The sequence below is a fragment of the Lepidochelys kempii genome, chromosome 6, assembly GCF_965140265.1.
Source record: "Lepidochelys kempii isolate rLepKem1 chromosome 6, rLepKem1.hap2, whole genome shotgun sequence".
NCBI lineage: Eukaryota > Metazoa > Chordata > Testudines > Cheloniidae > Lepidochelys > Lepidochelys kempii.
The window spans coordinates 71,286,127-71,312,489 of record NC_133261.1 but is presented as its reverse complement, the minus strand read 5'-3'; the positions used below and the strand labels follow the sequence as shown (position 1 = coordinate 71,312,489).

Below are 26,363 nucleotides of genomic sequence, written 5' to 3'. Positions count from 1 at the left end.
GCAGGTTTCTAACTTCTTTTCAGTTCTAGCAGGTTTCTGTTAGAAGCGGAACAGCAATCCAGTTCCGTTTTCCTACCTCTCTGGGTTGTCGCTGTTTATTAGGTTAGTGCCAGTCTCCTGAAGCTTCTCAATGCGGGGCTTGAACCCTTCCACATCCAGCTTGGTAGCCTCCAGTTTACGAAGCAACCCCTGGGTGGTTTCTTCGTTCTTCCCACAGTCAGATGACTCAAGGATGAACCCCCTCTCTGTCATCCAGGACTCCACTTCCAAAAGCTGTTGGAAATGCAGGGATAAACTTGAGACACAGATATTCACGCATGAGAAAGAAACCTGGAAAGCAGTAATGCCCAAGAGACCCTAAAGGTGATAGTGGACAGCAACCCAGATGTGACCTTGCAATGCAATATAGTAGCTTTCATTCTGAAAATTGTGAGACTAAACCCAGTCCTCAGAGTCATGTAGTTGGCTCCCATTGTGGTAACTGGGGAAGCAGTTTTTTTATCTCCCTCCTATCTGTATAAGTACTTAACAAATATGAAAAGTCACAAGAATAGTCTGGGATTCTAATTTAATCCTGTTCCACTCCAAGAACTCTCACCAGTTAGTACTGTGGACATCTGATCTATGGTGGTGTTCAGCTACCACTCAGAGTCAAGAAAGCTGACAAAGGCCTGCTTCATTCAGTGTCTGAATTCTACCTGTCACTGCTTAGCATGGTTGGGCCTTCTGCATAGCATAACAACCAGTTGCAACTGGCTCTGTTCAGAGCCTCTTAAAGGCACAGTTCCACAAATGACCCTTTAAAATGAGGACAGCACGAGAGCCTCATGATGTAATGGATATATGGACTGATATGCCTTGAATGATTAATAAGTAATGATTCCATCAGGGCCTTAAAATTAGAAACACTATCCACCTCTGTTTATCCCACAATAGGATCCACCTATGAAGACAATAAGAAAATGGTTCACATCATGTGAGACGCTCTGTCTAAAGACCCACATATCAGCTGAGGTCAGGCATTCCCCTCCCCAACTACAGATACTTAAATGGCTAAATGAGGGTATTGTTAATCACCTAGGCAAGAATCTCTCATTATTTGCATAGGTGTAAATTTCTTTCTCCCTCCCAACCTAGCTAAAATATTCCAAGTTACCAAACACTCCGCTTTCCACATGGAGTGGGTCAAGGCAAGAAATGGGTGGGGAAGCTGCCAGTTAAAGAAACTAGAAATGTGGCTGTAAGAGTGAAGGTTAAATTGGGTAAACTGTTACCACAAGAAATCCAAGCCATATGTTTTCACCCCAAATTATAAACTATACATTGTTTTCTGGTAAATCAAATATACCATGAGTAATCTGTCTTTCACCCCAAATTAAAATCTGCACATTTGTTTGCCTTCTGAGTTAGATTTATAGCCTTCTATATGCGGCAAATGCCTCTTGTTCTATTGTAAGTCCTAAATAATGTGAAATGCTTAGTATAATCAGAGAATGCACAGAGTATGTCCTCCAAATTTAGAAGGTTATAAGGATTGTTGGTTTTCATTGTAAATAATTGTTGCAGTCTAGAACTAATAGGAATTGTCTGGCACAAGGAAGGAGAAACATTGGAAGACATTAACTAGGGTATAACTTTGGCATATTAAGAGAAATTGTTTAAAAGGGGGCTCCTGATTGATAGTAGGGGCAAATAATAAAATACAATCCTTGAAATGAATCAAATTTAAAAAAACCTCCAGACAAGAAAAAGATTAAGGAAATTTGTTATACACCAATGCCATCTTCTGGTTACCAATGGAAGCAGCAGAGAAACTAAGAGCTGAAATCTGAGGACCCAGTTGGAACATGTCCCATAGGAATCACAGTGTGGCCCCCTCCAATGAGCCCTGATGCTAGAGTGTAAAAATTGAGGCCATCATGTGTTCAGGGAGTAGACTGAACCCAACACAACAAGCTGCAGAATCCCAAGTGCGACCGACGCCCATGCCAGCCATGTGGAAGGACTCTCCCTCGTTCCTGGGTTCAGAGAAGTGCTTAATTTGTGCCAGGGCTTGAGAGGGCTGAGCCTCAGCATCTCTAGGCTTGGCAGTTCATAGCCCCGGCACCTCTGGGCTTGGCAAGTCAGTTATGAAAATAAAAAAAAAATGCTTGAGCCCCAGCACCTCTTTCATTGCAAATTTAGTACTGGTTAAGAGGATAAGAAGAAGTGGTGAGATTTCATCTCAAAGTTTGTATTTCTTCTTCTATTCCTCAATAGAAATAGCTGTAGGTTATCTTGCTGAGTCTACACTCTCTAGGGAGACCTCAAATAACCATATTTTAGATTTTAACGCCTTCATAAGTCCAAGCAAATTGGCCTAAGAGAGATTGAAAACAATAACCTTAAGCAATTGCTTTTAATATTCAAAACTTGTCCTTTTTCGGATCAGTCTAGTCCAAGAGAAGTAACCACACCCTTCAAAGTGGCTTAAAGACCAGTGGAAATTTGGAAGTGTGACAAATTTGTTAGGTAATAAAGAATCGAGTATTGTTGGTAATAAGAAATTTTGGTAATTTGCATTGTTCTTTGATATAACTGCTGAGCCTCAACTCTAGTATGTAATCATTGCTTTCAGGACTATATTGTGTGTGTAATATACACAACTGGTGTGTGTACATTTGAGTGGTGAACTGTTGATTATATATTTATGTGGTTCTGAGTGAATTAATAAATTGTTGGTTGGTTAAGAATAAGCAAGTGTCCTGATTTGAGAAATACTATTCAAGTTAAAAGCTGACCTGAAAAGAACCCAACATTAAACTAGTAAGCTAATGCTCCCTGGATTCAATAAAAAGGGGTTCTCCTATTGGATTCTATTATACATTGACAAACCTAATTTGTTAGATTTCAGCTTTAAAATCTAACTGGCACCCTGGCAAATTCGTAAATTGACCCCCTTTTGCACATACAATGAGTCTTTCTTACCTCACTGAGGAATTGATGGGCCTCATATGATTGCATGAGTCTCCTCCTCCTCTCTTGAGCCTCAGCCTTCAAGCTTTCTACAGAGGCCTCCAGCTTCTTCAAAAGTTTCATGATCTCCTCGGAAGCAGAATGCCCACCCCTCACCAGCTTCTGCCCAGTGCTGACCACCACTTTTGTTAGAGCAACATGGCTGCTAATTTCATTCTCCAACTTCTGGAAAGCACAAATGAGAGACCCCAAATGTAAGCAATGGAGACCTTTCTACTTATATACTGCACTTAGGAGCCCAGTCAATCAATTTAATAATTACAAATCAATGTCTTTTTCACATTTAAAGATGGGTCAAAGTTTAGATCCAGACTAGAACTTATTGGAAACTGAGGAGTATTTGGACTAAGAGTTTCGTTTGGCTAGTTACAGAAAGAGAGGGTAGCTGCAAAGTTCAACTCCTGATCTAAACTTCCCTAAGGTTTTGAGGTAAAATATCCTAACCACAAATACTTGTTACCAGAAGTAACCACCTGAAATGCCTGCTTGAATCCATGGTTATGCCATGCTTCATGAGTTAATTAATGAACTTCTAGGAAACAGCCCCAATTTTCCATCAGTTCAGCAGCTAAATAAATGTTTCTAGTTCGTTAACAAAATTCCTGGAAACACAGCTTTACCAAAATGGCATTTCGAAGCACAATAGGAACACACAGCGATGTCCAAGACAAGGAGATAATGGCAGGAGACATGAACTACTCAAACCAGCTCCCCAACACCCTCTTCCAGCCCAATGTTTGAAAACGTCTGGTGTTTGCCAAACCAATTCATTTCATTCCTATGCACACACATTCCCACCCAATGGTGCTCTTCCTTGTCTTACTGGTGTAACTTAGACTTCATTCTCTTTGGGGTAGGGACTCGGTCTTCTTACTTGTCTGTCAAGAGGGCCATGCATTCTGTAGGTAACAAAATGACAGCACCCTACATGCAAGGCATTTCCCAGAATTTCCCAGCCTGATAAAATAGTTCTGCTTAATTTGTAATTACTACGGAATTGAGCCAGAATGAGAGTTACACTGCAGTGTTACATTATGTAGAAGAGATTCCCTCTCTAGCAAGGAGCCATACTTTTAGCTCAACCGGCAGATCACTTGTCTGTGAATGATGGGGCCCTGATTCTAATGTTATCTTTAATTTCCCTTTATTAATCTCATAGGCAGCCACTATGTTGCTGAAAAGTGACACCATGTCTGACACCAACAGAACAGAATCCAGTGTCAAACAGTTTGTACCGTGTATTAATAATAAGTCAGCAATGTGAAGAAGAACTTCACTATTTAATATTTAGGGACATGTTTTCAAAACTCCTGTATTTGTACCCACAGGAAATGGAAACAGTGGTGTGTATAAACCCTACATTTATGCACACAAACTGAATATTTGTGTGAACACAATTGCTGTATATGCAGGTAAATACACATTTGCAGAGGCAGGTATTAGATATCTACTCACAAATTTCCTTCACGCTCCTTTCTGTGCTAGCAAAGGTGGGACTGAATTTTGAAAACTTGGCCCACCAAGACTAGAAATAAAACAACAGTGTTCTTTAGAGGGTGAAACTAATCTCACAGTAGAGTGGAGACTGGTTCCTGATCTTTAACATGAGATCCCCCACACCACCAGTGTAAAAATGTCTAGTGGCCTGTAGTAACTAAAAGGTTCGGAACCGGAAATCTGAATTAAAAGCTTTGAGGACCAATCTCTCGTCCATCGGAAGAACTGGCAAAATGTCAGGAAGAGCAGGCCTATTTTGCCACTGTAATACACACTATTTCCCCCCAGACTAAAATTCTACTGAAATATTTTGAAACAGCAATAAATAACAAGGAGAATTTTGCAGCTTAAGATGTCATCACTACAGTCCCCACCCTCCCAGCCCAAGCTCCTTCCCCTGGCAAATCCAACCCCAATCATTCAGACCTTTCAGGGACCTAAACCTACCTCCCTACAATGTCAACATTCAGAATGTTTTTAAACAGAGGAGTTTAAATGGAAGCATAAACTTGTCCCCACTTTCCATCCTGGTGAAATGAGCCTCCCGCACCAATTGCATGTTCTTAAAACGATATAAATTTTCCTATTTCATTTGTTCTATTTGACCATTCACTGGTCAAAATAAAATCTACATCAAACATAAATTATTCACAATATACCTGTGACCTCCACTGCAATATGCTGGAGAATGCTTGACAGCCCTTTGTTATACATTTTCCATTTAATTCAAGGGATATTTGGGATGATTTTCACACCCTTCATGGGAGTTCACACCTTTCTAATAAACCACCTGGACTGGACATGACTTTTACCCCATGGCTTTAAAAAAATACTGAAGAGCAGATTTTTTTTCCTCTTGAATTGCATCATATTGCACCAGGTGTCAGGTGTTTCAAAAATATATTCCCAGGGGATGATAGCTCTTAGTAGATCTTCTGGCCCCTAGCCCCATTACAAATTGCAGAAGTTTAACCAACAGGAGAATGGGGATGGCACTGAAATGAAGTGCCCCTCGTTACCCAGCAAAACCAGTAGCTGTTGCAATCTCCCTACCATGAAATTCTTCTCTCCCATCTCATCTATTGCAAAGGAGCAGATTACTCTATGTGAAAAACATGCGCGACACAGCTGCTGTTTCATTGGTATGGGAGATGACAAAGTTCCAGGTTCTCCTTGTCTCTGATGCCACATCTGAACCTTGCAAAAACTTTAGTAACTAACTTGAAATTTGTTGCTAAAATGATGGTGCGATAAAGGTAATAACGTCCTGTTAACACCCTTATTTTTTCAAAAAGTGCAGGAGAGGGTTCCTGTCACTCCCTCACTCTGCAGGCATCTGGAAGACTAATGTGGCCTGGATGCATCTGCTGAGTTTTAAAATATTTTCTTGGGACATCTATTGCTTGGAGAACCCATGCCAGCATGCACAGCAGCTTGTAAAATCTATTTAGTATTGCAACAGCCAGGGTCGGAGCTCAATAATTTGCACAAAGGGATAGGGAGCCCAAAGGGGAGTGCAGGGTACACTACGCAGAGTATTGGTGTGAAAATACATGACATGGGTGCAGTCTTGAACATTACAAAGGCACAGAATTGCTCAATAAAGAGCACCCTGGTGAGACAAGGATAAGAGTCATCCCTGGCAGTGATGGTTTCGCTGTAACCAGAGCAGAGGAGAAGTGTTCCACTGTAGGCACATAGGCACCATCCCACGTTCTCCTGCTTGACTTCAAACAGGGGGGATGTCCACGCTATTTTACCTGGTGCTTTTCCTGTAAGCTTTGGACTGTTGTTGGGGATTGGCCATAGTCCTTGGAGGAAGCCAGCGGGAGCTTCTCATTAACCCAGGCCAACTCATCGTCAACATCCCGGAAGAACTGGTACTGCAGCCTGCTCGCTTCCAAACTCCCACGCCTCTCCTGCAGCGGATCACTTAGGTTCTTGTACCTGCAAGGTTTAAAATGGAACCAAATTAACACAACAGAGAGATCATAAGCTGATACAAGCAGGTGCCTTGGAAGTGAGAAAATAAATATAAAGGTGAGAAAGGCAGAAGGGGACAGAGAAGTGAGAAAATGGGCAGACACTCGCATACCTGTGCACCACCTGATCAACTCTCTCCTGTATCTCATCTGCAAGAAAATGCTTCTCTTGCTGGAATTCACGGGCTGTGTCCACAAGCATTTGTAGCCGATCCCTATGGCTAGCAACATCTTCCTCCAATTCCCCATGTTTCTTCAGGAGACTATTCAAAACCACCAGGTCACTGCTACTGTCTGGAGCCTTTAGCCCGCTTTCCACATCTTCCAGCCATTTCTCCATATCCTCCACACTCCGCTGGAAATGCAGGGCCTGGGTGCAAGCAGGAAGCAAATGTCAGCAGGCATTTAGGGTTAAAAAATCCCAGCCCCCTCTGTCAAGGAGCATGTATGCCACTTTCAAAAACCTTTCAGGGTTCAATGAACTATCTCCTCACTTCTGATGGGGTGTGCAAATGTAGAGAACATAGTCCATTGAACAAATTCACAGAATACAAAAAACCATGATCTGGACAAACTGGAGAAATGGTCTGAAGTAAATAGGATGAAATTCAATAAGGACAAATGCAAAGTACTCCACTTAGGAAGGAACAATCAGTTGCAGACATACAAAATGGAAAATGATTGCCTAGAAAGGAGTATGGCGGAAAGAGATCTGGGGGTCATAGTGGATCACAAGCTAAATACAAGTCAACAGTGTAACACTGTTGGCAAAAAAAAGTAAACATCATTCTGGGATGTATTAGCAGGAGTGTTGTAATCAAGACATGAGAAGTAATTCTTTCGCTCTACTCCAGGCTGACTAAGTCTCAGCTGGAGTATTGTGTCCAGTTCTGGGCTCCACATTACAGGAAAGATGTGGACAAATTGGAGAAAGTCCAGAGAAGAGCAAAAAAATGATTAAAGGTCTAGAAAATATGACCTATGAGGGAAGACTGAAAAAACTGGGTTTGTTTAGTCTGGAAAAGAGAAGACTGACAGGGGACATGGTAACAGTTTTCAGGTACATAAAAGGTTGTTACAAGGAGGAGGGAGAAGAAATGTTCTTAACTTCTGAGGCTAGGACAAGAAGCAGTTGGCTGAAATTGCAGCAGGGGAGATTTAGGTTGGACATTAGGAAAAACTTCCTGTCAGGGTGGTTAAGCACTGGAATAAGTTACCTAGGGAGGCTGTGGAATCTCCATTCATTGGAGATTTTTAAGAGCAGGTTAGACAAACACCTGTCAGGGATGGTCTAGATAATGCTTAGCCCTGCCATGAGTGCAGGGGACTGGACTAGATGTCCTCTTGAGGTCCCTTCCAGTTCTGATTCTCTGACATGCCCAAGGCAGCTGGTGGATGTGATAATTCAGCGCATATCGCCTCTGCATCCTCCTCCGGAGGTCTGGCTCTAAACTAAATCTTCTACCAGCAGACATCACACGAGAACATAGCAGCAGCAACAGACTTCTCTCCGTGGGGTTCCCGCCTCTTTTTGAAAGCTTCAGTGCATCTGTGTGCTTTGTAGTATTTGTTATGTGCCCCTGATGATTAACTCCTTGGCTCCAGTGGCTTGGTGTGACAGAGCATGTGAGGCAATGGCACATTGACGAAACTTAGCACTGCTGCCTTGCTCTGTCACAAGAAATGGCAACAGGACCTGTCTCCAGCTTTACCTTGTAGGCATCCTGTAGCTTGGTCCTTTTTTCATGGCAGTTTCCCAGCAGCTCATCCCAGAGCTCTTCCATTTCTTGCAGTCTGGACTGAATGGCCTCAGGAGCATAATGTCCCTCTCGGAGCATCTTCTCTCCCTCCTGCAGCAAAGACAGCAGACACCACCCTCTCGATTAGCCCACTGCACCATCTGTCTGTCTGAGACGTGTGCTTGGTTATCAACATCCATAAGCCACTGCTTCTACAATCTTTATTAACCCCTTACCAGAACACGTGAGGTTTGGTGGCACTAGAAGAAAACACTAAGTCAGAACGGTTGCTGGAATTGAGATGGCAATAGAGCTTGCCAGACTTCAGGTCTCTAGTGCTATTTGAAATGCCAGAGACCTATTGCAACAGGATGCCTGGGGGTCAGGTACTGACTTACAAAAACACACTACAGCCTCCTGGCAGAGGATCCATCTGAGGTGAGAGTATGCAGTATCTGTACTGCCTAAAGGCTGGCACTAAATCTGGTTTGCCAGCATGGCATTAGTAGGTGCCCATCAACCCATCTCTATCTATTTAACACCTCTGGGTGCTAAAAGCAGGACCTTCTTATGCACTGTATGACATAGTCAGAGTCTGTCAGTATTTCTATTATAACTCCCCGGTTTCAGATGCTTATAGATTAGCTGGGGAAAAACCATCCAGCAGGCTGGCAACTTTGCGGTACGGTCTCAGCCCACGAGCAAGTTTGTATTATATCCTTCTAAAGTTAGATTGCAGTACCTTTTAATTATGCAAAGGGGAGAAGTGGGAGAGGAAAGAACCCATAACAGGTTTCCATTTGTCGATTTTCCTCTACAGAATCATTCACAGTCCATCTTTGTTACATAAAGGAACCATAAAAAAAGATCCTTCCAAATAACTGTTTAAAGGCACCAGAGCCAGGCAGTTCAGAGAAGGCTGCAGCTGCACACTGCAGTGTTCTACAGGAGTGGGCACTGCAATACCCAGGCACAAAGAGATGAGTGTGGGTTGAAGCTTCACTCTTCACTCTGAAGTGTCTATTGTGAAGCACCTTGTACATGAATGGTGCAGTCACAACAACAACAATTACTGTATTGAGTTTAGGTTAAATAAACAAACACATATGCATCTCCAGACACACCTGATACCCGATACCTAGCCAAAGCTTGTCACATTTCCCGCATGCCTCCCCTACTGGCTGGTTTTTGCCAAGGCAAAATTTTAGTAATAATTCCCCTTAAAACTCTTTGTTCCTCTTAACACCCTCCATCTGACATGCTCTACGTTCTTGAGACGTATTAACAAACTAAACTTCAAAACTCACTTTAGAGGTTGGTAAAAGTATTGCACCCTTTTTGCAGATTCTAAAGTGAGACAACACCAACTAGAACTTAAGTTATTTTGTCCTGGATCACACAGTTGCCCCTGCTTGTTTAATATCCTGTGATTCAGACACTCTGTTTGGCTGAACCTTTCCTGCCAGCCCCCACTCTCCACATCAGCCCTGCATCTCTTACAGCCTTGATGCCATCTATGCGATTTCTGTTGGCCATGATCTCTGCATGAAAAGTCTGGTGTTTCTGCAGCTTGGTCTGTAGGTTGCTCGGGTCCTTCCAGCTCTCATCCAAAGCAATGCTATTCTTCTCATTTATCCAGGCTGCCACCTGGGGGGGGGGGGGGGAGACACAGAAGAAGACAAGAATTTCAGAAGCTACTCAGATCTCATTTTCTAGGATCCCCTCTAATATATCTAAATGTGGGGCTAATGAATGGAGAGAAAGCAAAAATGGCTGAATTCTCCTTTCTATGCCTCCGCAATCTGCTCCTGTCCTTCAAGAGGAGGAGGTCATCTCTGTATCTCCAGCCACTACCATTCCTTCTAACTCACATGACACTAAAAACAATGGCATTATCCCCTTTTCCCACAGCGTGTGCATGTGTGTGTGTGGGAAGGGGCTGTCTCTATAGTTCTAATCACAAGTCCCCTGTGTCTCACAGGGAAAGGATTGCTCAGCCCCTTTCCACTACCTCTCAAACGTGGAATGCACCCCCTTTAACATCTACTTTTCCTTCTGTACCACAGTGTTGCTGTGTGTCCAAAAGATATCTCAGGCTATATCTACACTGAGCCGCAGGGCGGACTAAGGGGGCATGAACCACAGAGTGCACCAAAATGTTGCATACTAACTACCCTGTGTGGATGCTGTTGGCGTGAACTAAAAGGTACCTAATTTGCATCAACATAGCTTTGTCTGAAAGAGGACTATGTTAACGTGAATTAGGTATCTATTAGTTCATGCCAGCAGTGTTCAGATGGGGCAGTTAGTGAGAACACTTTGATGTACTCTGCAGTTCACACTCCCAAGCCCTCAGAAGTGGACGGAATTTTAGGTGGGGAGGCAGGTGTGGCTTGACGGTTGAAGAAGGTGCTTTCTTTCTTTACGCCTATATCTTCCCGTCTCACCTGATGTCATCCCAGCCTCAGTTCCTTGGTTCTTTCCTAATTAAAAAACTTCAGGGATTCATGCCCAAGCAGCACCATTGAGTCATCAAATGTTTTAAGAAATCACAACAACATGAGGAAGATATAACTGTACCTCAAAGGAATTCCGCAGAAACCTCTGTAATAGCCTGGATTCCTCCAGCACATGCCTGCGAGCCAGGGCATTCTCCAGCAGTTTGTCTTTCCTGGGATAAAGAAAGACACGTGAGAACAAAGCTACAGCAGAAGAGACTAGTTAGCATAAGTGGTTAGCATTTTAGCCTTTCACCTCCAAAACTCAGGTTTGCAATGTGACTTTATGTTCTAACAGATACCTATCCATATAACCCAACTACCATATAATTCAGCATGGCAGACTTGATGCCCAGGACTGGAATTTCAGGGGTTCTGTAGTTAAGCACCATTAAAAGTTGTACGGTGAAAACGTGAACAGCACAGGCACACACTATACCTGTCACCAGCAGGCACTACCAATGCCTTCCGTGGATGGCTGTACAGGCTGCCACCTGATCAGCAAGATAATCCTGACATTCTGCCTATATGCAGATCACCTACAACATTTCTTGTTCCTGAAATACGGTTCAGCCGTGGAAGTTTATCATATTCAAGCTACATCATTCTGAAACGTAGCCTCTCCCGTTATTACCAAATACAAAGGAAACAGTATGAAGTGTGACAAGTAATCGAGACCCTGAGTACTGTATTCAAGTAAATTCATACATGAGATAACACGGTCACTATAATATAGTTATATGTCCCATTTCATCCTAAAGGATCTCAAAGTACTTTACAAACTATACACAGATCGTTTCAGTCACGCCTAGTGTGAACAGCTGTTTAACAGTGCACTAAAACAACGTGCAACATTTTAAGACAAGAAGTGAAGAACACCGTATGCAACTGAAATTAAAGGGTGAAATTTAGACAGACACAAATAACTCCATTGGGAATTTGGTCAGGACTTTGGGTCAACCCCTTTACAGTTGTGAAAAATGCAAGGGATGTTTAATGACCAGAACTGGTCATGACAGCCCTCTAGTTTCTTATCCATAAGGGGCTATGTCTATGCAGCACTGCATCCCTAATACCAGGCAGGGACACTGATTCAGTACAAACGCAGAGAGATGTATCTCTTTCTGAATCACCAACACCTCTTCCTGCAGCACCAAGGTGTTCCCTGAAAGTCTCCCATGGAAATCCTGACCTGCCTCAAGCTTCCTTAGCTTGCAAAGTGTGGCAGGACCTCAGCACAAAGTGCTGTGTGGACTAAGTACAGACCAATGTCTATGGTTCCTCTAATATATCTAAATAAAAAGGAGTAGAGCAGGAAGGGTCTCATTTGAGCAAGGCTAGGTAATAGTGACCAGGAAAGGGGTTGGCTTTACCTCCTCAGAATAGCCTGACACTTGTTCGTGATGTTCTCCGAGTCGTAATGCTTGCTCTGGCTCAGTTGCTGTGCAAAGGAGGCCATCACATCAATCTTCTCCATCTGGGCTTCCAGAGTCTTTTCAAACTGCAAGTGTTTCCGCTGCAGGCTCTCCACACTGGACACAGAATCCTGGATGGGATTCAGTGATAATATCCATTGATAGAAGGAAGCTGCTCTCAATGGGAGTCATACCACCCAGCACATTCAGGACTCAGAAATTAAACTGACATTACCCTTCCCGCACAAACTGGCCTGGAAATGTATTGGCCTTTGAATTTGAGACCATGGTCCCCTGGCCTTCAAGGATTTTCTACCCACCACGTGGGGGCAGCAGTTCAGGTTCTGTCTGCTTCAGTGCTGAGCAATCTGCTGGATGCTTGGTACAGAGAGCTGACTGAGGTTTGGCAATACTGAGATTTCTCTTGCCCTTGTAGGAAGCCACAGGACGGAAGACTCTAACATTTTAGTGGATTTGAGCTGCATTTAGTCATAATCTAACCTTGCAAGAAATATCTGCTGGAAGTGCATAAATATGGGATGACAAGCTGGGATCAGGGTTAATGAGCAAATATGTCAGAGAGAGAGAGATTTAAACCAGAGCACCAGATCCAACCTATGAACTTTGAGAAAGCTCAGATCCAGATTTGAACTGGATGACTCAAGTCCAGTTTGATAAGAAGCATGGAAACTGAAGTCCCCTGAACTTTGTGATCCAAACTTCATGATTCAGATCTCTCTCTCTCTCTCTCTTTTGCATTTCTCTGGACTTCCTATTCAGAATCAGAGGTATTAAAATACTATAACTTTAGTCAGGCATGTTTCTCCCATTACTTCCAGCCTGGATGACACTAGAAAGCATTGGAAATCTCTTGAGGAAAGTTATCTTCATGAAATTTCTAGCCCTGTTTTCAGATCACAATGCAGCAGAGAAGTATCTAAATATCCAGACATTTATATGAATCTTTGGAGGCGTGTCCATCATCAGTAAATACAGCAACATAACTGAAAGGCAGACAGGACTCAATAGGATATTTTTTGTGCATTCATGAGCTGAAGATGAATGGAAAATATATGGCTTCCTACGAATTCCTGCTATATTTCAATGGATGGTACTGTTCATGTGTACATCCACACTGAAACCCCAGAGAGACAGACACCAGACACCAACACCAGACATATTCCATGTTATTTACACTGATGGATATGGAACAGGAGTACTTGTGGCACCTTAGAGACCAACAAATTTATCTGAGCATAAGCTTTCGCGGGCTAAAACCCACTTCATCGGATGCGTGCAGTGGAAAATACAGTAGGAAGATATATATATACACAGAGAACATGAAACAATGGATGTTACCATACACATTATAATGAGAGTGATCAGTTAAGGTGAACTATTACCAGCAGGAGAGGGGGAAAAAAACCTTTTGTAGTGATAATCAAGAGGGATATGTTTTCCTGGGCCATATGTGACAGGTCACAAATGTAATTCCAGCTTCCATCTCTAACAGAGGTGGGTAGAATATTTCACTATATCTGATGTTGAAAGCCTGAGCATTCTGTGTACAAAACAAATAAAAGAAACAGGATTCTGCATAAACAGCAAGATGCAGAGGGGACCTTCTCATGAGGAAGAGCTACATGGGGATTTCAAAAAGGCTCACAGGATGTCAGAGTATTTCACACCTTCCCCTATCTTCTCACTGATGTCTCCCTGCTCCAATGGAAATGCTGTCATTATCCAGCTCACCTACCCCTAAATCCTCATTGGCCAAGAAGGCCTCTTTGCTGCTGAGCCAGCTCTCGTTCTGCTCCACATAGCCAAAGAATTTCTGTTTAGGAGAGAAAAAGCAACCATGAGTTCAATCTCTAGCCTGTAAAATAGGGATAATGCTCATCTGTAAAAATGGAGCTGGTAAATACTTACCTGCTCTATAGGACTATTGTGAGGATTAATTAGCTACAATAGACCAAGTACCTTGAACATGAAAAGTGTACGTAAACAGTGTACGTAAGTATACCATGTAAGTATTTAGCTATTATTAACAGAACTCTCTTGCTGGTATAAACAACTACTTAGACTCAGGATACTGGATTTTCTCATATGCAACAAAAATATCAGTGGCATATGTGCTAATGCTGCACATCAGAATCTAATACCTTTATTCACAATGAATAGTACCGTCCTCTGTGAGGAGTCCCAGTGGAGTAAGGTATTACTCAGTTTGAGAAAAGGAATTAGAATCTGGTCCTAATTAAGTAGAATAAATTCTACTCTCGTGAGCTTCAGAGTACAGAACACTCTTTAGGATTCTGTAATCCGGCATTCGCTTGACATGTCCAAACCATCTGAATCTTTTCTTACTAATCAACATTCCCATGAATGACTAGCAAGACTTAATACTTCCACATTTGTCACCCTTGTCTTGCCATATTATTTGAAGAATTTTATGCAAGCATCTGATATGAAAGCTGTTTATTCTTTTGGTATGTTTGGCATAAGTTGTCCATGTTTCTGAGCCATATAGAAGAGTGGAAGCACTTGGACAGTATACTGACGAGCACCATAGAAAATCCCATGAGGACATTAATCATTCTCTCTTCAGAGCATGGTTTGAATTGTGTGCAGTAAATAAGGCCTAGAGCCACATATTGAACTATGAGGAGAAAACTAAATATTGAATAGCTGCTCATTCTTTGAGCACCAGCCATTCTGTGCACTGTGGAGAAAGTATCAAGTAATAAACACTGTATCATAATGCATATGGATCACTTGATGATTATCTGTTCTGTTCATTCCCCCTGAAGCACCTGGCTTTGGCCACTGATGGAAGACAGGATACTGGGATAGATGGACCTTTGGTCTGACCCAACATGGCCATTCTTATATGCACAAAGGGATCAAATTAAGGTTGTACAGGCAACCTTAATTCTGGCATTCCTAACTTTTGAGTGCTTGACTTTGCAACCTCAATAACGTTCTTATAATATATTTTTTGTGTGTAATAGATAAATGATACATTATCAGATGGGTATGCACACATATGTCCTCACCACCTGTGGCTAATTCCAAATTAAGTCTGCCCATTCTTTTCAAAATCCCTCTATGCGCCGAGGAAGGTTCATTGATGCTACATTTTTTTGTCGATCACTTACCTGTAAGTCCTGGGCCTGAAACAGTTTTACATACTGCTCCTGCCATGCCTGGATCAGTTCAGACAAGGCTTGCTGAAATCTGGAGAGAGACTGGTGGATCTCAGGGGTTGCATAATGACCAGAGTTGGCAAGTTTCTGACCAAAGCTGCAGAGTGAGTTGAATCTTTCCATTCGGGCTTCAATCTCCGCCTAAAGTTCATTAGAAAGATTGATGTCAAAGGTTTATGGAAAATCAACTATTCAGGATCTAGGTCTTTAAGGGAAGGAAATGGACTGTATTTTAACCTTCCAATACTAATATCCATTCATCTTTGTGCTATGTCACTGAAACAGCAAGGGAAAGTCTAAGCAAATAAATATGGAAAACAAATACCCTTATTTCTCCAAGAGATATCGGTTCCCTGAAAATCAAGATTCTGATTTGTTTGGGAACAGAAGGGGAAATGTTTAGAATTAAATGGATGTGGATTTTTAATTTGCATAATATCATCCCTTTCTCTCATAAAGGGTGGCCCCTAGATGGCAAACTGTACTTGAGATTTCTCTTCTCCTGTCTCCTGCCAAATAAATTGACAGCAAATTATTGCATTACAGACATAGTTTAACCCTCTTTCTTGGTGTTAAAGTGAAACATGTTTAAACTTCTCTTCTAAAGTGAGAAAAAGGTAGCAATATGTCTGTATAATGAATCCTTAAGTAGAAAATGTAATTTACTATGAGACCTATACATTTAATGTGGAAGTTACAATATAAACTATTTGACAATAAAATAATTGTTCAGTAAATACCATTGTGCACTCACTTTTTAGTAAGATGGACATGTAAAACATCACAGACAGTTGATGGAATATTAATCACCTGAAATTAACATTGCTGATTCTTAGATCCAACTTTTCCATCACTATTAGGCCTTGAGGGCATAGCTTTTAACTTTGTGTACATTAATAATTACAGTCAATTTTATGGTTGGAAATTTGGAATGTACAATAAACCTGTACTGCACTGTAAAATTATTAACATTGTTGGATAGTTTCTGACGTGAGAGAAAACTGGCAGCACAGGGAGAATATCAGGGGTTTGTTATTAAATCCTGATCTGGAAGATTAATTAGGATTGTATTTTGTTAGTGCTGGGACCCACAGAGTGTGTGGACTTTTATTCATAACTTTCATTAATGATTCTGGGAATATGCCTGTTCATAAAGGTAACAAAACTGTAAAGGAAATCTGACAAGGTAGGGGGAATAGCATGATAAACAGTGATGGAACAGCTGGGATGAGGAAGAGGTAGTAACTGTATGATATTTATAGATCATTGTTTTGCAAAGCTGATTAGTGATCCCATTCCTAGTAGGAAACCTGCAAAAAAGGGGGACTAGGTGACTCAAGGAATTTGCACTGGGATAAGGAGTATTTCAGCTTGCCATCACTGGATAACAAAAAAGTTATCCTGCTGGCCATTCGGTGCCCTGTGTGAAATAAGCTGGTGATCTCAGTCCACTTCCCAGTGGATATCTGTCTGTATCGCAGAACATAACTCATAACAACTGGTGCTAACTGACACCCTTGTTAGTAGTTTCAGCAGAGTGGTCAAGGACTTGGATACTGAAGCACCTCTTTATATCTAGAGGTGGACTCTCCAGTTCGGGATTAATGCACACCAATGGGTTTGTTTAGAGAAACACGAATGGGCACAAAGCCCATGTAGTATCTGTTCAGGGGATACACAGATGCCTTTAGTCTCCAAAGATGATATTCTGGCATCTTTCAGTTGTTTATTTTAAGAGAGAGGACGATCTGATACAGGGAGCATGTCCACCAGGGTCATGGGGTGTCCTGCAGTGAGTAATTCCAATCACAGTACCCTGGGAAGGTTCTCCAGGGGATACAATCATAAGCAATGATCATTACTTGCCTTTCTCTCACAATGCTCCTCAATCATGCTGTCTGCCTCAGCTGGGCTTTTAGGAAGGCCCCCTGCTTCCATTAAGCCTCTGATTTTTTGAATCCAATCTAGCAGCTCCTTTAGCTCCAAGTTAAACTTCTGCAACTGGTAGGAAGCTGCCAACTTTTCCCTCCTGCCACATGAAGGACAATTATGCATTAGTCAATACACGGTCTGTCTACTTCTTTCCCTGCACAGCCCCTCCTCCTGCACCATTCTCTACAACAGCGGCTCTGTTTGCTTATGTTCTCATTTTTACCATATAATTTTAAAATAAATCAATTGGAATATAAATATTGTACTGACATTTCAGTCTATAGTATATAGAGCAGTAAAAACAAGTCATTGTCTGTATGAAATTTTAGTTTGTACTGACTTCGCTAGGGGTTTTTATGTAGCCTGCTATAAAATCAGGCAAAAATCTTTATAAGTTGATGTACCCCCTGGGAGACCTTTCTGTTCCCCCAGGGGTATGTGTAACCCTGGTTGAGATCTACTATGCTACAAAGCTCGTGCTGGGAGAAGCTGAGGCTGCAGTAATTTGTAAGCTTCAAGTCATCCAGTATTCCCATACACTCCTTATAGTGCTGCTGTTAAGATGAGCTCACAGTAGCTGCAAACTGCATTGGAATCACCATGATGACATTATTTCTTCAGTGATTCCTCACGAGAAGCCAGAACTGGAGCAACTATAAAATCCTTCACAGCCACTCCCTTAAGTGATGATTCCTGCTCAGAGCCAACCTTTGCATTTTTGGATGGGCCTGAGAAACAATCTTCTGTCCCCACCCAGACATAACTGCTGCACACAGTGATCTCACCAGGGCTGGTCAGAGGATTTGGGGGAATTTAGAGAGATTATTTTTGGGATAAACCACAGTCTTACTGGACTCATTTTACATAAAAAATATGTATGTGGAACTTAAATTCCATTAAAGTAACCACATTCTGCTGCAGAAGTAAAGCCCAGCTGTCTGCACTGGATATTGTATGAAGTCCCCAGAGAACTTTGGTGGCCCATGGCAATTGCTTTCAGGGCCCCAAGGAGCAGCTTTGTTTCTGTTGACAGAGATTCAGATAGTAGCCTCGTAGAAGGCTTTACCTTTGTTTGGCCTGCCCCTGGAGTCGTAGCCAGCTGTCTTTCATCTCTCTTTGCTTTGTACTCAGTTTGTCATTTATGGATGGATTCCTCTTGCAAAGGCGGAAAGATTCCAACTCCAGTGTCTGAGGAGAGAGTTATAATGGACTACGTTTACTCAGATTAATTATTGTATTGGTTCCTATGAGCTAGCCTTTCCACTCAATTGCTTGGAGGAAAGGCACGCGGCTTATTTTAAGGGCTCAGTTTTCAAACATGGGTGCCAAAATTGTGGCAACAAATTATACACAGGCAGTTGTTGCGTGCAGACTCCACATTTTTGTTCGCAAATAATCATCCAAATGCACAAAGCAAGTAACTCTATGCTATTTTTCACACACACGTCAATTGACACTTACAGATGCTGTTTTTCTGTGTGTGTGAGAACATTTATTGGCACCACTTAGGCGCTGATGTTTGAACGTTTCACCCGCAAGTAACAAGGATGCTTTCTCCGCTGTATGCAGTGTTGTTGTAGCTGTATCAGTTCCAAGATATTAGAGAGACAAGGTGGGCGAGGTCATATATTTTATTGGACCAGCTTCTGTTGGTGAGGGAGACAAGCTTCTCTGCTTTATTGGGATGTACACCATTGGCATGAGAGGTGGCTAAAACAGGATTTCTTCTTGTCCTTTCATACTGGTGACTTGAACGAGAAGTGACGGCAGCTACAAGTGAGGCAAAGGAACCTCACCGTGTAGGGGTATCAAACCAATAAAAACAAATGTTGGTAGATAATTGGCTGTAGATTACAGGTTTTAATGTATATTCCAAAAACAAAACAAAATCTACAGAAGAACCTCTAATTCTCCCAAATGACTCATGGTCCACTGCTGAATTTTGCAGTTCAGAGAGCATGTGAAAAAACAAACCACCAGGATACTGCCTTAAACAACTGTACAGCAGAACATCACTAATCTGCACAAATGGGAGCAGGCCCATTGTGGATGGATGCAGTTTGAGTCCTAGACTGTGCTGTGAATGAGGTGCACCAGCAGCTAATTCCTAGCTCTGTTTCAGAGCATCAGTGACTGCCAGGAAGTAACGTGATGCACTCCCACTGGCCTGACGGGAACATGATGTTACTGACACCGGCTTGACCTTCAGCACAGGACCAGAAGCTCATTTGTCTCTGCTTCAGTAAACTGTGGTCACAAAACATCATTTTCAATGTGGGTTTGTGGTTTACTGAAGTGCTATTTAGTGAGGTTCTACTGGCATTATTTAACACAGCCTGGCCAAATTGCCCAGGATTACCATCTGGATCCCCCACCCTCCACCATAAAGATGAAAAGAAACATATATATTTATAAATAGTGAAAAATGTAGAAGGAAGAATGTTACTTGCCCACCAAGAAAACATATTTGTCTCTGGTGAACAGAATTTTGCCAGGCTGATTTAATCCATAAGGAAGTGTGTGTGTGTGTATATATATATATATATATATATATGCCAGGGGGGTAGAATCATCAGAAAAGATACTCATCCCACATTAAATTTACTGCAGGACATGACTAATCGTATGTGTGGAATAGACAATAAATATATAGGATTGTCACTAATAATCAGCTTTTTTATATTATGAAAATTAACCAGTGGGGTATTATTTTATGAATTTATCACATGTTCTCTATCTTTGCATTTTTTTTTTTCCAAAGAAAGCTGAGATAAATGTGTGGTCTCCAAACACGCATTCAAAATAAGCAATTATCCTTAAATCTCCAGCTGGTAATTAAACTGGGAACACTAACTCATGTGACCTGCGTGACTAACTGAGAATCTCTCTACAATTTATGAATTTATCTTTACCAGGCTGCAAACTCCATTTTGAACATGCAGCCTTTTCCCTTCTCTGTTGTCTATTTGCCTCCATGTTGGGCTGGAATTCCAAAGACTGGTAGCAAAAGAATAGCAAGAAAGAGTTGCTGAAGTGAAGTGCTCTTCCGTTGAAGGGGAACTGCTCTAAACCACAGGATGGCTCCGAATGAAGCTTAGAAAGGGAGAAGTTGCCTTGGCAATGAAGTCACCTGGCAGAGATCTCTGGTGACCTCGGGAAGCAGGCAAGCATGTTGCCTGACAAAAGGGTCTAAGTGCAGGGCCAGATTTACAACCTACGTGACCCTAGGCACAGCATCTTCAGCACGCCCCCTCCCCAGCCCCCGCCTACAACTGACCTTTGTGTTGCACACAGTTTTAGAGAGGTAAGGAGCCCCTAGAACGCTGGTGCCCTTAGTCTTGTGCCTACTGTGCCAAATCCGGCCCTGGCTAGGAGTTATAAATTGGGAGGAGCTGATTTGTTTGGGTCTTTGCCCATTTTGTATCCAGCTAGAGAGGCAAGAAAAACAACCCAGCATATAGGGACCTGCATGAAGGAGGGGGCCCTGCTTGCTTTCCTGAGCCCAGATGGTTCCCCAAGGACTCCCAAGGGAAGGGTGAGGTAGGGAAGGTCATTGCAATTAGGATGTTTGTCATGTTCTATACATGATGTATACTCTCCTGTGCTTTACATGATTAAGTGAAAGAGCAACTGACTCTGGGAAAAGCGTCTCTCTGTATCAAATGCTTTTCAACTACTTACTAGCTTCCAGAGATACTCAAATGGTAAATCAGCAGGCTCACACCTTTTGGTGGGGTTCTGGGAGAGGGTGTGTTTAAGTATATGGGAGTCTGAAGGTTTGCCCGGTACCCAAAGGGGCTAAGAAGCTGGACAGCTGTTTCCCACTCTCAGAAAGGGGTGCCAGATAGGTCTCTGTTTCACGAGTGTGCCTAGGGACCCTAACGTTGGGCCAGTGTCTCGATCCCGTTTAGGTCCTAGAAACTTAAAATATTCAGGGATTCAAGAATCCAGAGCCTTGAATTCTCCTTACAACTGCCTTGTGGATGGCCAGGACGGGGTACAGACTGGACCTGTGACAACCTGTGCTACTGCCTCTGAAGTTGGAACAGGATCCAGATATTAGCCCTTACTCATGTAAAGGTCAATTTTGCAAGCATACAAGCTGCTTAGAGCATTAAAATGTGACATTTGGACATTCTGTTTAGGGGACGACACTTGGAAATTGTGCCCACTGTGTTTTTCCATTTTTTAGAACAGAAATGGATACAAATTTTTGGTTTAGTCCATTGCTGATATAGAAGCCAAGTTGCAAAGATGTGATAGGGATCTGGATCCATACTTTCCACAAGTTCAGGGAAGGTCCAATCCAGCACTGAGATGTGGAACCATCTCCAAATAAGAGAAACATAATACGCTAAAATAATACATTCCCGTCCTTCTCAGCTTTAGTACTTCAGAAGGGTGGGCATTTCATATGACAAATTGAGGGGAACACAAAGGAACTACAATAGTTCATTATAAAGAAGTCTGCTCTGAGGACCTTGGAATTGTCTATCTGCTATGTTCCCTTCCCAGTTCATCTTGTACTAAGCCTCTCTGAAGGAGCTTATCAAGCATTTTAGCATAGACAAAGAAACAAAAACAGAGCATTGTTTTAGCAGCCCCACTCTGTACCCTCTACCTTCCCAGCCTCTGACCTCCATTTTGGACTTGATGACACTGATTTCCCTCTCCATTTCCTCATGTCGTCGCATCAGGTTTGCCACACTCTCCACGTCTTTCCCGTAATCCAATGCTTGTATCAGTGCACTCTTGGGGGGTAGGGCAGAAGAAGGAGAAAAACAACAGGATCATATCTCAGTTCCTTCAAATGTTTCCTCTCTCCTTCTCTCTTAAAACCTTCCTTTTATCCGCGTCCTAAATTTCAACAATGCAATGATCGTGACAACTCTCTGTGCCACTTATGAAGGTAGAACAAGAGTTCAGAACTCCTTGACCAGTTCCAACCCTGCTTGACTTGGTGTGTAACTGCATGCTTGTGTATAAGCACAAAAGCGACTTTCTATTTGCTTCATCCCTCCCAGTCTATTTTTCCATAAACCATAATGCTAATAGCCAAAGACAACTACAGGTGGGACTTTATCATCCATAAAATTGCAATGTAAGTGCATTTTGTGAAAATTTGAGGGGAATTTTTGAGTCCTCAAAATTTTGCCAGAAGTGACATTTTGGAGACGTAAGAGGAACATGAATTAATTGGCAAAAATTGTTATGGAAAATTTTACAACAAATTGTTTACCAAGTTTAACAAGTTTCAGAGTAGCAGCCGTGTTAGTCTGTATTCGCAAAAAGAAAAGGAGTACTTGTGGCACCTTAGAGACTAACCAATTTATTTGAGCATAAGCTTTCATGAGCTACAGCTCACTTCATCGGATCCAATGAGGTGAGCTGTAGCTCACGAAAGCTCATGCTCAAATAAATTGGTTAGTCTCTAAGGTGCCACTGGTACTCCTTTTCTTTTTGCAAGTTTAACAAGTGCTACTGTATGTGTGTCTGCTGATATATAAAGTCATATACGAATGATATGAAATCATAGATGTGAAATAATAATACTTAGTCCTTATATAGCATTTTTCTTTCATAGATTTCAAAGCAAAAAGCAATGATGGGTATTATTATTCTCAGTTTACAAATGGGAAAACTGAGGCAAAGAGAGATTATGTGACTTGCTCAAGGCCACACATTGAGTCAATGGTACAGCAAGGAATAGAACCCTGTATCTCTTGACTTAGTCTAGTATCTTATCCACTGTACCTTGCTATGTCCCTTTGAAAGTATCCAATCATTTCCTGAATGTCTAGGCATTGAGCTAAAAAGTCCCAGGCAATCTATATTTCAGTATTAACTGAAAAATGTTTATTTCTGACCCTAATCTGGAATTTTTGACAATTACTATCAATACCTTCAAACTAGAAGTCTTCATTATATTTGCCTGCATTTCAGTCTTTCTACAGACTCTGATTCACAGGCAACCCCAGGGATAGTGAAGCAATATATTACTCTGGCTGAGTTTGCTTCATGATTTACAGTTTGGTTAAAGAGGTTTTGCCATTCCCATTTTGCACAGAGGCTATTATAATAGATCACCTCTAAATGCTCATTCTCTCTATAATGATTGGACGGATGGGAGTTTATCCACTTTTACAGGGTGCACACTTATCTTCAAGATGAAGTGATTTTTCTCAGTGGGTGAAACCCGTTCAATTAACACAATCATGAGCAGCTCACCTTCTCACTAATTCTCTCTGTGATGTCATCAATTTCTCTGATTAAGGCATGGATCTCCAGGGCTCCCTCCAGCTTCCTCCTGTATGTATTCAGGTTACCATGGAAACTGGTCCACCTTTTATTGAAAGTCAGGTTTAGGGGAGAGCATGAATATCAGAACTTCCAGAGCTGCAGCTAGATCGCATTCAAACATGGGATTTCTGAGCTTCCTCACCCATGGACTCCTTTTTCCCACAGCAGCCCAGATACATCTCATAAGTAAAGAATTAATATGTCGGAAAGTGACTGTCCTAGGATTTTTTAGAGTGTAGGTAAGGGGATCTCAGATGAGGATAAGAGGGGGTTCCCAGTACTGTGGAGGGACTCTTGCATGGAACAAGTCCTGACCCAACTGCCAGAAAACCTCAACAAACCCATACATCCCGTCTCCATGCTGCTCATTGTCAATTTGGCCACCGGGGTGTGAGCCAGCAGAAGTGGGACAAGTTGGCCAGGAATATAGGTTTTCAGCGGGTTGGGATGGAACTAGTTTGGAGCCAGATAGGGTCAGACTGGGGACAGGAGATGGTGGCCACAGGGAGAAAACAAGGAGAAAATGAGAATCTATTGTGAGGAGAGAGAGTCTGCTGTGGGGTCAGCAGCTTGGAGAAGAGCTAGAAAACTTGCCTTAGGGCAGATATTAAACAGAGACAATTTGACAAGATGTTAGTGGGAATGAGGTATGGAGTTGTTCTGTTAAATATAGAGGTCAGGCTGGGTATCCAAGGCTGGCTTCACCACCTGTATCTCCAGGATTCTATTACCCTGATAATCCAAGCTATGCTCATCCCAGCCACGAGAGTCTACAAGAGCAGGAAGGGAGCAAGACATCCTGTTAAAACTTCACCTGGGCAACCCAATGACCAATTGGAAGTACTCTAAGCTACCATGCACAGGAGCAGGGTTTGATTGTGGGGAAAGCATGTTCATCTCCAAGGTTGGAAAGATGAATTTTGCTTTGCTGAATGGGAAACCCTTCTGGCCAATTGAAGTGATGCATTGACAGTCACTACAGAAGCTTTATTGGCTAGAGGTGGAAGCTAGCATTTTGTAGGTCATACCTGTGGAACAGGTTGCTTAAATGGAGAAAATTTCCGTCTGTATCCCCAGCCTTTGTACAGCCCAGCCCAGCCCAGCCTAGCAAAAGCTTACCCTTCCCTTCCTGCCATGAAACCATTAGAACAGCTTTGACTGAACTTTCCAGCGTCCAGAACCTGGAATGTATACTCACTTTTCATTGAGCTGCTTCTGGCGTTGATATATTGTCTTCACCTCTTCCTTGTTCTGTCTTTCCAGTTTCATGGCCAGTGCATTGATGGTTTTGATGTGAGCATCATCCACTGTCATTTCCTATGAGGCCAGAACAAGAAAATATCATTTGTGTGCCCCAAATGCCCATCATTGTGTCAGCTGCACAGATGATCTCAGATCCAAACACTCTTCCCTGATACAGCACTCTTGTATCAGTCTTAGATAAAGATGGAGTGGGGATAAGGAGGGACATCACTATGAAACCAACAATGGTCATAGTTCTATACAAGGACCTTAAGGGCTTCTTATCTAATCAGAGTGGAAATAGCTGTCAAACAAATCACCCCATTCTCTTTTAAAAACATAATTCTACCTTAAATTGTATACATCTTTTATTCTGCTTGCTTCCCACATAATATACCTTGGAAAGGATAATATTTGCACATAAACTCATTATCTGAGCTATGCCACATTAAGGATGTTCTTCTGAAGCATGACCTGCAGCCAGTTCTCAACAGTACATGACACTGAATGCAAAATAGAGGCATTCCAACACTCAAAAATATCAAATGTTGCAATAAGTCCAGTAAATCACATACTCATCAGGGAGACATTAATCATGGTCTAGCAGAGGCACATCGGCAGGATGCCAACACTCGGATAATAGAAGTATTGATTCCATCTGCATTTTATATATGCTACGTACATACCACTGTGCATATTTCTAAATGTACTCTGCTATAATACACAGCTGGAAAGTGAACACACTGAAAGCATTCTACATTGAATATAATCCATCTGATCCAGCAGAAACTATTCTAATGAATCAGAACCCCACATCGCCTATGCTGGAGGTTGGGAACTGACCCAACTGCCAGAAACCCTGAATAAATATATACACCCCATCTCCATGCTGCTAATTCTCAATCCAGCCACTGGGCTGTAAACCAGCAGGAGTGGGAGGTGTATAGGCAGCCCAGGCTGGGGATCATTGCTCCTAGGATCGTTACTCACCCTAATCCCAGGTTCGCCTGGCAGATAACCCTATGAGATTGGTGAAGAATCACTGGCTAGAAGGGTGCAAGCAGTTACCCCAGGCCTAGCCTCTCTCTGCTTGTGCCATTGTGTTAGTGTTATGACTGAGCACTTTTTATGAGGGTGATCATCACAGCATCTACAATGCCAGCCTCTTGGAGATGTCTATGGAGCAGCGCAGGAGAACTGCCAATGATAGGAATTCTCTGCTACCTAACACAGAAACTAGGCACATGACCCACTTAAGAGCTATCTCATTTATAGATAGACAAGGTGAGATTTTTCCCTATCCAGACTCCCAGAGTGACTTGAGGATTATATTGTTCCTCCCTTCCCACCTCCCCAACTCCTAACTCTTCTTCTTATTGGCTGCCACTACCTGAATCAGCCTCTTTGTACTGTCCCTTAGACACTAACTCTGCAGGTGAGGGCTGAAGGGCCAATGAAGGTTTCTTTTAAACTCTTCTGGCCTCACTTCACTGATATCTGAAGTGTGACAGTTTTGGTTCTCTGCCTAGATGCAACA

General features: G+C 42.3%; 1 protein-coding gene across 1 annotated transcript in view; it reads right to left on the bottom strand.

Moving 5' to 3' along the window:
* The window catches only part of SPTBN5 (spectrin beta, non-erythrocytic 5), a 149,910-nt gene that overhangs the window by 24,999 nt on the left and 98,548 nt on the right, over positions 1-26,363 (bottom strand). The window contains exons 42-56 of the mRNA XM_073350339.1: positions 24,783-24,901; positions 23,513-23,627; positions 21,922-22,035; positions 18,351-18,472; positions 17,219-17,381; positions 15,305-15,493; positions 13,903-13,980; positions 12,105-12,277; positions 10,814-10,904; positions 9,734-9,880; positions 8,207-8,344; positions 6,608-6,864; positions 6,273-6,459; positions 2,968-3,180; positions 77-273 (exon numbers count right to left, since the gene is read on the bottom strand). Coding sequence (XP_073206440.1) covers positions 77-273; positions 2,968-3,180; positions 6,273-6,459; positions 6,608-6,864; positions 8,207-8,344; positions 9,734-9,880; positions 10,814-10,904; positions 12,105-12,277; positions 13,903-13,980; positions 15,305-15,493; positions 17,219-17,381; positions 18,351-18,472; positions 21,922-22,035; positions 23,513-23,627; positions 24,783-24,901 — 2,303 coding nt within the window. The remainder of the gene's footprint in view (positions 1-76; positions 274-2,967; positions 3,181-6,272; positions 6,460-6,607; positions 6,865-8,206; positions 8,345-9,733; positions 9,881-10,813; positions 10,905-12,104; positions 12,278-13,902; positions 13,981-15,304; positions 15,494-17,218; positions 17,382-18,350; positions 18,473-21,921; positions 22,036-23,512; positions 23,628-24,782; positions 24,902-26,363) is intronic.